At 46.3% G+C, this 12,977-nt stretch overlaps 1 protein-coding gene across 1 annotated transcript in view; it reads right to left on the bottom strand.

Annotated features, from left to right (window-relative positions):
* The window catches only part of Snta1 (syntrophin alpha 1), a 28,227-nt gene that overhangs the window by 859 nt on the left and 14,391 nt on the right, over positions 1–12,977 (bottom strand). The window contains exons 3-7 of the mRNA XM_027421438.2: positions 5,884–6,088; positions 4,125–4,332; positions 3,892–4,022; positions 1,082–1,278; positions 47–234 (exon numbers count right to left, since the gene is read on the bottom strand). Of these exons, the coding sequence (XP_027277239.1) occupies positions 47–234; positions 1,082–1,278; positions 3,892–4,022; positions 4,125–4,332; positions 5,884–6,088 (929 nt within the window). The remainder of the gene's footprint in view (positions 1–46; positions 235–1,081; positions 1,279–3,891; positions 4,023–4,124; positions 4,333–5,883; positions 6,089–12,977) is intronic.

Genomic DNA, 12,977 nt, shown 5'->3' with positions numbered 1-12,977 from the left:
CAGGATGCAGAGGTGTCCCCCGTCCCCCCCCCCCCGCCCCACTTACAATTTCTCCTTCAGCTCCCCCAAAGTCCAGGAAAAGGAGACTCGTGCCATCATCTGATGACATCTGAAGTTTCTCGAAGGGCTGTCGGAGAAGTACGGCTCGGGCTGCTCCTGGCTCAGCTGCCCACAGCGTGAAGCCCTTGTCGATGTGCACAGAGAGGTTACAGGGACGGCCATTCCACGTGCAGGCTGCAGGAAAGCAGTGAACACAGGCTGCTCTGAGGCTACTTCAAAGATCACAAGCTCCACTCAACTTCAAAAGAAGCCCCCAGAATCTGGCTTGATTTCCCCCAGATATGGGAGGCTCACTCTTTCATCACACCTGAACAACCACCTGCCCAGTCACCCCTATCCTAAAATACAGAAGAGCAGGCCTTCAGAGAACCTCCAGCTGCATCTAGCCCCACTTCTAGCACATGTGTTGGAGAAGCTTGGGCTGGAAGGCTCTGTGAGAGAGGATTCAGCTATCACGTGCAAGGTCTTGGGTTCAATTCTAGCACAATAAAATAAACGAGAGTTAATTTCTGCGATGTACACAGTTTATCCCATAAAGGCACAGGATTGCCTGGTTAAATTTAAATCTATGAAATTTAAAGTGGGTAATTTAGATTGACATATAAATAAGTGTTCATTGTTTACCTGAAATTCAAAGCTAACACTGGTATACTATCTTACCTATAGCCTCACCCCCAAGACAGATTCTCACAGTGCAGCCCTGGCTTGCCTGGAACTTGCTATGTAGACCAGGCTGGCCTCAAACCCACAGAGATCCACCTGCCTCTGCCTCTGCCTCTCAAGTGCTAGAATTAAAGGGGCACACCACCATGTATCCTTACGAGCAGAATCACAAGGATAACATAAGAAAGACTCTAAGAAAAAATGTCTCCCTTCCTCCCAGAGCACTTGCATACCCCAAACAGGGACCTCTTAAAAGGCCCAACCTCCATTCCTTATTCCCCTCCACAAATGTCATAAAGAAAAAAACAAACAAACAAACTTGAACGCCTCTAGGCACAAGAGGCTCCACCTGGCACACCTGTAGACACTTCCTGTACACCTTCGGCAGCCCGATGGCAGCCATCCACCAGCTGTCGAGTCCAGGCTGCCAGCTCTTGTGGTGACTCCACACTGAATAGATGAGTGTCCACACCGTGACGTGTGCCCGTGCGCAGGGCAAAGGAGAGTTCTGCGTCATAGAGCACTGAGCCCTTGGAGGGGCCCGAGTGCACCAGCCTGTATGCAGAGCAGAGGGACAAGCATGAGACTTTGAGGTGGGGTGGGGTGGGGTGGGGCCAGGGAAGTGACCTGCATCCTTCAGTGTCTTACAGAGGACAGGAATTACAGGGGGTGTGTCTCCTCCACCTTCCCCTGACTCACTTCAACCTTAGTGGAGTCCTCACAGATACTGTCCCCTCCCTATCTCCCACTGGCTCACTTCTTCACGTCCTGTGGATCTTTGTTCAAATATCCCCTCCTCTGAGAAGATCTGTCTAAAATAGCTCCTTTGTCACTCACTGGCCTTACTTTTCATCAGGACTGCTGAAATTATGCATTTTGAATGCTTTTATTATTTGAGCAGGGTCTCACTAGGTAGCCTTGCTAGCCTGGAATTCACTGTGTAGACCAGGCTGATCTTGAACTTGCCTTGAACCTCCAGCTTCAGCCTCCTAAGTACTAGAATTTCAGGTATGTGCCCCCACACTCAAATGTAATTATATATTTTACTTATTAGTTTCAGTAGGCTTTTGCCTTTTTCCCTAGAATGTCTCTAAAATAGAAGTTTTTGTCTATTTTATGCAACACTATATTCCCAGCAATTTAAACTGAGCACATAGTAGCTGTTTAATAAATAATTGTCTTAATTAACAAATCACTTGACTAGGCAGGCAATCCAAAACCTGCCACTTGTCCACTGGCCGAGAACCCAATCCAGAGAGAGGAGACATGGAACAAGGACCCCAGACCTTGCAGCTTGATTCTCATTTGCTGCTGTGGCCTTAGGCAGTTCACTGGCCCTCTCTGGCCAGCAGACCTCTACATTATGGCCCTTAGCAACCTCTGTCCCTCACTCTACCCACTCTGTTTGCCTTTAGAGCCTCTACTAAGTCCCACACTCCAGCCCTGAGCCTCAGACCCAACAGCCACCAAGCCTCTGAGCCACATTCCCTATGTTTCCACATATACTCTGGACCTGACTCAGCATCTTGTTGCTGACTCAGCATCCCATTGAACCTCCTCCATAGGCACCCTCACTCCAGACCCACTGCCCACACCAACGCACACACTCCAAACCTCCTATTCATCCAGGACACCTCCTGCCCTCTCCCATCTGGCAAGCACTGAGCCTGTGAGTTCCCACCCATGCACTTTCTACTGCAAATGCCATGATTCTTCTCCATATGCTTCCTCCACCCCCTGCTTCCCTCAGCCCATGTCTCCCAAAGATGTGGCAGGCTCTCAGCTACTGCCCTCCCCTCCCCAGCATAAGTCCTCTGTGGCAGGAGTGTCCTCTAGAATACAGCTAGTCGCAGTCTCCTGACTTCCCAGCTTAACCCCTCCAGCGACACTGCTGGGACTGGGGAGATGCCTCAGTGGGAAAAGTGCTTACTGTTCAAGCATGTGAACCTGAGTTTGGGTCCCTAGCATCTATGTAAAAGCCAAACATGGCAGCAGACACCTGCAGCCCCAGCGCTAGGGGAAGCTGAGACAGGGGTCACTGGCCTGTCAGTCTAGTCAAAACAAGCTCTGAGTCCAATGAGAGACCCTGTCTCTAAAAAAGAATATGGAGTGGGCATGATAACACATGCCTTTAATCCCAGCACTTAGAGCAGTTCAAGGTCAGCTTGGTCCATGTGCAAATTCCTAACCAGCCATGGATACATAGTAAGACTTTGTCTCACAAAAATTAACATAAATACATATATATACAAATATATATATATATACATAAACATATATGTATATATGGTAAAGCCAAATGTGGTGGCATATATCTGAAACCTCAGGACTGGAGGGAGCAGAGACAGGTGGATTGTGTGAACTTAATGGCTAGCCAGTCTAGCCAAAAATAACAACCTCTAGGTTTGATGAAAGACAAAGTCTCAAAAAATAAGGTAGAGCTAAATAGAAAAAGGTACCTGAATATGACTTCTGGTTTCTATATTTGTATGCACTCACGTGCATGCACACACACACATACACACACACAAAAAAAAAAAAAAAAAAATCCTGCTAACACAGTGTTCCTTCACCAGACAGCAGCTCTGTCTCTTTCCCCCCCAGTTCCCATGTGGATTCTGTATGTGGTTCTGCCACATTTACAGGTCATGAACATGTTCTAGCCCTCCATGCCTCTGTACCTCTGGCCACACCTAAGATGCTCTCCCTTGCTTCCTCAAAAGCTACAGTTCTTATTCATCAAAGTCCATTTCAAGTGTCACCTTCTCCTTAAGTCTTCCCTGGCCAAGCCAGACAGCTAAGTGTCTCCTATAACCTTCAATGTAATGGCTAGACATACATAATGGTTATTCTGGGTTTGTCTCCTGACTGACTCCGGATTCTCCCTGAGGGCAGTAACTATTCATGTCACTGTGTGTCCCCTGAACCGTGCAGTACAAGATGAAGGTATCAATAACTGAGTGACAGTTAGCACTTCACATTTTTCTGTTCTGAGCCTCAACTTTATAAATGGGGGAAATTGTGGCTGTAGGGAGCAGAACTTGCTTCAGATCACCTGGGAAATAGCTGGAGGCAGAACAGCACTGGGGTTTGGGGCTTCTGGGGTCCATCTGGAACACCACCCTCCCAAGTCTGAGTATAACACCGAGCGTTCCTGCTCTTCAGTACCTGGTGGCGATGAGCGGGGCAGTACGGGCTGGCCTGCTCAGGGCCTCTCGAGTTTGGGGGAGAGAGCAGTAAAGGAGCAACTCCTTCTCTGTCAGCAGGGCCAGGGTTGGGGCTGTACCTCCACTGGGCAACTGCAAGCAAAAAGGTAATGAGGACGGATGGGATGAAAGAGGTCAAAGGGCCGGGAGGGCATGGGGTGATAAGGTGTGACAGAAATGGGGCCCAGCAAGCACCTGTTCTGTCAGCCAGCCAATCTGCTTGATGTCCTGGCTCCCAGCTGTACCTGTGGCTGTCAGCAGTGCCTGCAGCTCATCCTTGACCCAAGGTATGAAAGTGCTGATCTGGGCTTGGATGGCACCTGCCCATGACCTTGCACTGGCCTCATCCTTGGCCCTCAAGAACAGGGTATCCTGGCCATCTGCTGCCCCTATCTCCAGATACCTGAAGGCACAATGGGATAAAAGATAGGACATGTCACTGGCCAGCTATCCATCCCAGACATCTAGTTCAAGAAAGCCACCCACTGCCAAACTGGAAGAAGCCACACAGGCTGTCCATGAGAGATAAGGATTGTGTTTAGGGCTGAAGAGATGGCTCAGAGGTTAAGAGCACTGGCTGGCCGGGCGTTGGTGGCACACGCCTTTAATCCCAGCACTTAGGAGGCAGGGGCAGGTGTATCTTTGTGAGTTCAAGGCCAGCCTAGTCTACAGAGCAATTTCCAGAGACAGCCGCAAAGAAATCTTGTCTCAAAAAACCAAAAAGAAAAAAGAAAAAGAAAAAGAGAAAAAGAGAGCAACCAGGTGTGATGTCCCGTCTGTAGTGTCAGCACATTATCACCAGGGTGGGTAGAGGCATTGCAGCCAAGCTCAGCAACCTGATTCCCATGGTAGAAGAGAAAAGTTGTCCTCCAGCCATCACACATACATTGTGGCATGTGCACATGCATGCACATACAAAATAAACAAATACATAAATGTAATTCAAAATTTTAAAACACTGAACTACCTAAACTATACAGACCCCTTCTCGAAAAAGAAAAAAAGAAAAAAAAAAAAAAACAGGTTGGGAAATGAGATAAAATGGGTAGAGAGAAAAGAAACAAAAAGCCATGCCATCAAGTGTGGAGGGAGAGCAACAGTGATACTGGAAAGGTTTTCCAAAATGTTTTGTGTTCCGTTAAAGATTCGCTCCCCTTTGGATTTCTGTACTACAAGGAGTAGGGCAGAAAGGGGAGGCTACTCCCAACACCTAGCCCATCCAGCTTTGCCCCTGCCTTCCTCTACTGCAGAGCTGAAAGCAAAGGACTTGAGTCCATGGATTCCCTTGCAGTTATGCCAGCCACATGACCCAGTTCTAACCTCTGAGGCTTTGACAGAGGTCTCTGGAAATCAAAGGAAAACCTTTCCAAAGACAGACCAAATCCACCCCTCGCTACACACATTGTCTAGTTCTCCCAGCACAAGGATGCAATTCAAAATACCAGATGTGGTAGTGCACCCTGTAATCACACCACTGGTAAAGTGAAAGCAGGAGGATCAAGCAGAAGTTCAAGGTCCTCCTGGGCTACACAGCGAAATTGAGAATAGCTCCAGCTACTTGAGACCCTTTCTTAAGAAGAAGAAAGCCAAGGAGAACCAAGGCTGGAAGCCAGGGCTCCTCCCTAAGCCAAGTTCCTGCTCACCTGTTAATTTCCCAGAGGAAGATGAGACAAAGGGCAGTGTGGCACACACCTTTGATCCCAGCGAGAAGAGAAGAGAAGAGAAGAGAAGAGAAGAGAAGAGAAGAGAAGAGAAGAGAAGAGAAGAGAAGAGAAGAGAAGAGAAAACAAGCAGTGCATACCATCACCCTAGAGTTAAGTCATGCGTCCATTTGACTCAGTTGTGAAGCACCTGCTTCATGCCAGCATGGATGCTGGTATGATGTTTGTCACTTACATACAACACAGATATCCTTCGTTTGTATTATCTGAGTGCCTCCCCACTCCAGCCTCACCTGGGTTCCGGGTCAGTGGGCGTGCACCTCCTTGAGACATATGCCATCTTCAAGGATATATGTTTGGCCTCACTGAGGTTCCTGGGCTGGGGACCAGGGGAAGAAGGCTGACGCTGAAGAGGTGAGGCAGGAGGTGAGTCCCAGCCAACCGAGGTCCCGCCAGCAGAATTCTTGAAATACGGTGAGACCTCCTTCATGTATTTAACTGGCAAGAAGAGAGGCCGCCTGTTACCATTGCTGCATGAACTCCATGTAGCATATATCACAATTGTCGCTAGTTAATTAAAAGCTTACTTTATGGAGCTGGACAGATGGCCCAGTGGTTAAGAGCACTGGCTGCTCTTCCAGAGGACCCAGATTCTATTCCCTGAACCCACATGGCAGTTCACAACTGTCTCTAACTCCAGTTCCAAAGGATCCAATGCCCTCTTCTGACATCAATGGGCCATTCATGCAAATGGTACACAGACATAAATTCAGGTAAAATACTCCAAAACATAAAATAGTAAAATGAAAATAATTTTTAAAATAGTGCAGTCCATAAACAGATGCAATCATCTCAGAATTGCTAACATCAGACTTGGAACCCTTACCTAAACATAACATTTGAGCTATCAAGCACAGGTAAACACACACTCTCTCTCTTTCTCTCTCTCTCTCTCTCTCTCTCTCTCTCTCTCTCTCTCTCTCTCTTTCTCTCTCTCTCTCTCTGTCACTATTTAAAATTTTTAAAGATGATGTTTGATTTAAAGCAAAACATCTTCCAGGCATGGTGATATCAGACAGAAGCGTCAGGAGTTGAGGTCAGCATGGGTGATTTAGCTAGACCCCATCTCAATAATCCTACTTCAAGGCCAGCCTGATCTACAGAGCAAGTTCCAAGACAAAAAAGAAAAAAAAAACAAAGTAAATAAAATAAGCACATGACTGTAAACCAAGCATTTGAGAGCTAGAAAAAGAGAAATCAGGAGTTTGAGACTAGCCTGGGCCGCACAAGCCCATCTCTTCAAAAAAAAAGGGGGGGGGCAGGAAGTGACTCCAGCAGAATACGTGTCTTCCATGTTCAGATTCCTGAGTTCAATCCTTGGTAACACACACACACACACACACACACACACACAGAGAGAGAGAGAGAGAGAAAGAGAGAGAGAGAGAGAGAAAGAAAGAAGCAATGGAAGGGGGTATAAGAAATGAAGACAGAGTTGTATGATGGTTCACACCTGTAATCCCAGAACTCAGGAGGATGGGGCAGGAGGATTGACAAGAATTGGATGCCACAGAGTGTGGCTCTAAACTGTCCTAATGCTGTAGCCCTTTAATACAGTTCTTCACGATACAGAGACACCCCTCAATCATAGAACTATTTCATTGCTACTTTATAAATGTAATTTTGCTACTATTATAAATTGAAATGCAAATATCTGATATGCAGGTTAGCCTATATCCAACCCTGTGGGGGTCTCGACACACGGGTTGAGAACCATTGCTACAGTCCAGGCGTGGTAGCACCTGCCTTTGATCCCAGCACTCCAGAAGCAGAGGCAGTGGCAGGGGCAGAGGCAGGCAGAGCCTCTGTAAATTCAAGGCCAGCCTTGTCTATAGAGTAAATTCCAGGATAGTCAAAACCACACAGAGAAACCCTGTCTAGAAAAAAATTTTAAAAAGCAATAAATAAATGTAATATAGAATAAAATAAAAAGTAGGAAGAATGAAAGAGGATGGAGAGAAGAAGGAAGAGAGGAAGGAAGGAATAAAGGGAAGGAAAAAGAAGAGAAAAACTTCCACTACATTCTTGGCCTTTTAATTTTCCTTTCAGATTTACTTATTTTATTTTATGTGTATGAAAGTTTTGCTCAAATGTATGTCTGTATACCACATGTGTGCCTGGTCTCCTTAGCAGTCAGGAGAGGACACCATGAATGCCATGTGGGTGCTAGGAATTATGCCCAGGTCCTCTGCAAGAACAAGTGCTCTTATCGGATGAGCCATCTCTCCAGCCCTGTTGTTGGCCTTTTTGAAACAGAGTCTCATACTGTCCTCCCCAATACTGGATTGTAGGCATGTAAGATCAAGTCCAGCTAATTTTTTTTTGAGATAAAGTTTCTCTTTGTAGACCTGACTGTCCTGGAACTCACTCTGTAGACCAGACTGACCTTGAACTCAGAGATCTGCCTGCCTCGGCCTAGGAATGAAGGGGTGTGTCACCACCATCCCCTGGCTTACTTTTATTATCTTTAAGGCACAGTGGTTAATGGGTTTATTTCTTACATGGGCAGTTAGTATCTTAAGCAGTATATGTGCCCAGGGACCCTGGCAGATCTCACAATATCACTGAGAGGGTACAGTGGACCTTCTGTGATGGTTGAAATGTATTGCTCTATACAAAAGAGTCTGCCTCTGGTCACACACTGCAATGAGTACATGGAATGAGACCAGTACAAACAGAATTGCTTAAAAGATTGTTTTTTCTTTTTATTTTATGTGGCTAGGCACTGCATGGGTGCAAGTAGCCACAGACACCAAAAGAGGGTCTCAGATCCCCTGGAGCTGGTGTTACAAGCAATTGAGAGTCCACCTGATATGAGGACTGGGAACCAAACCCAGCCCCTCTACAAGAACAGCAGTTCTCTTAACCACTGAGCTGTCTCTCCAGTCCCTAAACAGAATCAAAAAATTTTTACTGCTGCAATTAAAATTAATTTTAGAAACCAGGTGTGGTGGCCCACAAACACTGGTAATCTCAGCACTCATCGGACAAAAACAGGAAGGTCTGAAGTTCAAGGTCATCCTTGGCTACATAAAGAATCCAGAGCCAATATGAGTTAAACAAGACTGTCTACAACAAGCCGGGTGCTGGTGCCACACACCTTTAATCCCAGCACTCAGGAGGCAAAGACAGGCAGATCTCTATGAGTTCGAGGCCAGCCTGATCTACAGAGTGAATTCCAGGACAGTCTCCAAAACTACACAGAGAAACCCTGTCTCGAAGAAGGAAAAAAAATAAATAAAAAAAAAAAAACTTAGGGCTAACAAGAGGCTCATCAGGTAAAGGCACTTGCCACCAAGTCCAATGACCTGAGTTTGATTCCTAGAACCCATACTGTTGGGAGGTGAGAACCAACTCTAAAAGTCATCCTCTTCCCTTACCTCCATATAAACACTGTGTCATACCCCCATCCCTGCCTACCAGTAAACAGTAATTTAAAACAACTAGAAGTAAACTCAAATAGTCACAGAGAACTAAGGGCAACCACAATGGGCAGGACAGTCCTAGAATATATGCTTCTCTGACATGTGACCCTACCCTACAAGCTGTGCTAGGGACAGGAAAGGACATCTGAGCCAAAAAGCTGCCAGACTGGGATCCAAAGAGTTTATCCTGGGAGTTGGATGCAGGAGGATCCCAAGGCTAAGATTATATCCAGTTATAAAGCACATTCAAACCCAGGACACTTGAGACCTGTCTCAAAAGAAATAGAAACAAACCTGGATGGTGGTGGCGCACACCCTTAGCCCAGGACTCGGGAGGTAGAGGCAGGCAGACCTGTGAGTTTGAGCCAGCCTGGTTTACAGACTGAGTTTCAGAACTCCCAAGAACTGTTACAGAGAAACCTGTACAGAAAAGAAAAGAAATAGAAGCAAAGTCTTGAGATTGGCCAGGCCTGAGGAATTCAGAGTCATCCTTAACTATATAGGGAATCTGAGATCAATCTGCCTTTTATAAGGAGAGAGAAGACAGAATCTTGAGGAGGCATTGTGGCTCACACCTGTAATCCTAGCACTTGGGAGAGTCTAAGGCAATTGAATTGTCAAGAGTTATAGGTTAGCTTGGGTTACAGAATTAGGCCCTATCTTAAATGACTGAAAAGGGGAAAAAAAAAAAAAACTAAGGAAGGTAATTTAGCTTTAGTTCAGGGGATAAGTGTGACACTAGTGTCTGGGTCTTACTCTTGCCTTCACTGTCATAGCCACAGGAGGACTGCCATAGCTCAAGTCGATCATTCCTTATGTCACAAAATACAAAGCAAGAAGAGAGGAGACCAGCAGAAAAATGGCTGTTTCCTTGCATCTGTCTAACAGGTGCCTGTGGAGGCCAGAGGTGTTGGATCCCCTAGAGCTGAAGTCACAGGTGGTTGTGAGCAACTTTATGTGGATGCTGGGAACCCAACTCCGGTCCCCTGAGATCAGTGTTCCCACCTGGAGAGAACACTGTCAGGGCAAGAACTTCATGTGACTCATCTATGCCCTCAGAATCCGGCTGGCTTCTCATATGCTACATGCTCAGCAAATGAACATTTGTCAACTCTGAAGCCAAAGAAACCATTAGAGTCACCGCTCGTCTGGCTGTCCCTGAACCAGGTCATCTTTCTCCATTCCCACAGGAATGTACTATAAATGAGGAGTGTTCTAGCTGGTGCCAGAAACAGAGCTTGGATTTCACAGACCAAGTGACCTCTCCCTGAATGAGGGTGGAAACCTGGGGGCCCCAGAGTTTGGCCATAAATAGCCCAGTTCCGAAGTTGCCTCCCACTCTGATTTCTGCCTGACTCATTTGAGCAGATAGGGTGGGACTGACTACAGACTATGGCTTCTAGCACTGAGGGACATGACTGTGGCTGGTCGCCAGGGTCATGGAATCTATGACGTTAGGCCCAGCCAGAGTCCACATTCTCCCCAGGCAAGTCTCTGGCCCAGAAGCCTGGACAAGCTCACACAGGAAGCTGAGGATAATGAAGGAAGCCAGAGGTTAGCTCTGGCCCCAGGACACAGGAAGAGATTCCACTCAAGGCATTCCACTAGATTCTACAATGGAGCAAGGCCATACCCCTGCCCAGTTTAACTAAGAGCACAGGGTCTCATATGTCTTGCTAAGAGGAGTCATTTGTTTTGGCTCAATGCAAAAAATGTTCAGAATGCATCCCAGGGCTCATTAAGTGCCTGTGACTAAATGTCCTGGCCTGGAATCTTGGAAAATCTGTTGGCTACGCTCAACCTGTTCCCTGTCTGTTCAGAGTGGGTGGTTACTTCCCCTGTTGAAATTATACTATGGACTTATCTTTTTACTAATCTAAGGCCTCTCTACTCTAATCCAAATGTCAATACTGTGAACAGAGGAACCCAATCTCATTTTCCAGGGCACACCCAGCTTCTACTAGCATTTGATTGACCTACACTAGCTAGCAGAAGAATAACACAAACCAAGTGTGGTAATGCATGCCTGTAATTCCAGCACTGGTGGCTGAGGCATGAAGAGCAACATTAAGAACCACATAGGCCGGGCAGTGGTGGCACATACCATTAATCCTGGCACTCAGGAGGCAGAGGCAGGTGGATCTCTGAGTTCAAGTCCAGCCAGGTCTACAAAACAAGTTCCAGGACAGCCAGTACTGTTACACTGAGAAACCGTCTCTAAAAACCAAGAACCAACTAGCCTTAACTCTAGTTCCCAGGGCTGTCCTGCCTTCTAAAGGTGCTAGGCACACAAGTAGTATACATATGTTTGCAGACACAACACTCATATACACAGAGAAAAAAATAAATGTCTATTAAAAAAAAAACTTCTTAAACCAAGTAGTGGTGCACACCTTTAATCCCAGCATTGGGGAAGCAAAGGAAGGCAGATCTCTATGAGTTTGAGGTCAGCCTGATCTATAAAGATAGTTCCAGGACATCCAGGTCTTTGAAGAGAAACCCTGTGGGGGGAGGGGGAGTGGAAACCTTCCTTCCTTCTTTTAAATTTTATGTGGCTAGGTAGTGCATGGGTGCAAGTAGCCACAGACACCAAAAGAGGGTCTCAGATCCCCTGGTCTACAAAGTGGGTTCCAGGACTGTTACACAGAGAAACCCTGTATCGGAAAAACAAAACAAAACAAAAAAAAAACAAAAAAACAAAAAAAAAACCCAACCAACCAACTAACCAACCAGCCAACCTGCCAAAAATAAAATAAAATAAAAAAGACAAGTATATATTAGCATGTAAAAATGTTTATGATAAAAGCCTAGACTAAAAGAACTGCTATTACTTTTAATTATATATATGCACATGTATATACATATAACTACATGTGCCTTTGGAGGCCAGAAAAGGGTGGCCTCCTCTTCTGTAGCTGTGGTTAACAGTGTGAACAGCCTGGTGTGGGTTCTGGAAACTGAACCAAAGCCATTTGCAGGAGCAGCAAGCTTTCCTAGTCACTGGGCCGTCTCTCCAGCTCCGAGAATAAGTAATGTTTCTTAAGTCCTGCGCTAAGAAGATTCTGACTCCAATTGAACTGATTTCTATCTGTTACAGAGGCCACTATTGCCTCAGTCTTGGATGATACTCTCTGCCATGCTTTTTCCCTCCCAAGATTAAAGAATAATGCATGTAGGCTGGGTGGTGGTGGCAAATGTTTTTAATCCCAGCGCTAGGGAGAAGGGGGCAGTAAAGCCAGGCAGATCTCTGAGTTCGAGGCCAGCCTGGTCCACAGAGCAAGTTCCAGGACAGCCAGGGCTACATGGAGAAATCTTGTCTCGAACCCTCCCCCAAACAGAGTAATTCATGTAAAGCCAAAGCCAGCCCATTCATAAGGATGACATTCTGCATTTCAAGCATCTAGGCTAGAAGTTGTTTTTTCCCCAGTGCTGGAATCAAACCCAGGGCTTCACAGTCAGGGACACTCGGAGAAACCCTATCTCAAATATCTCAAAAACAAATCCCAGGCCCCCATGTATGACTGGCAAGTACTGTACCACCGAACTATTCCTCCAACCTAGAAACTCTCCGAGAGCAGAAGCCATTGTGTACTTCTGAGCCCTACCGCCTCCTCCAGGGCTGGCACTGAGCTCTGTACATGTTGGATCTTGAGGGTGTGTGAAGATTGACTGGGGGGGAGGGGGGTACGTCTCTGACCTTTTGTACTTTTTCCACAACGTTCCTGATTGCAGGTGTCATTCCTAAATCTTTAAGAAGGTTTCCAGGCTCATTCTGGCTTGTGAAATTTGAGCTTTTCTGTTATGGGTCCTTGGAACTCCGAGGCCAGCCAACTCTGCTGCTCCTCTAGGAGATAGACACTGCTGTGTATCCCATGGGATTTGGCTGCACATGTTAACAGTTT

This window comes from Cricetulus griseus, chromosome 6, assembly GCF_003668045.3.
Source record: "Cricetulus griseus strain 17A/GY chromosome 6, alternate assembly CriGri-PICRH-1.0, whole genome shotgun sequence".
In the NCBI taxonomy this organism is placed as follows: domain Eukaryota; kingdom Metazoa; phylum Chordata; class Mammalia; order Rodentia; family Cricetidae; genus Cricetulus; species Cricetulus griseus.
This window is presented reverse-complemented; position numbering and strand designations above follow the sequence as displayed.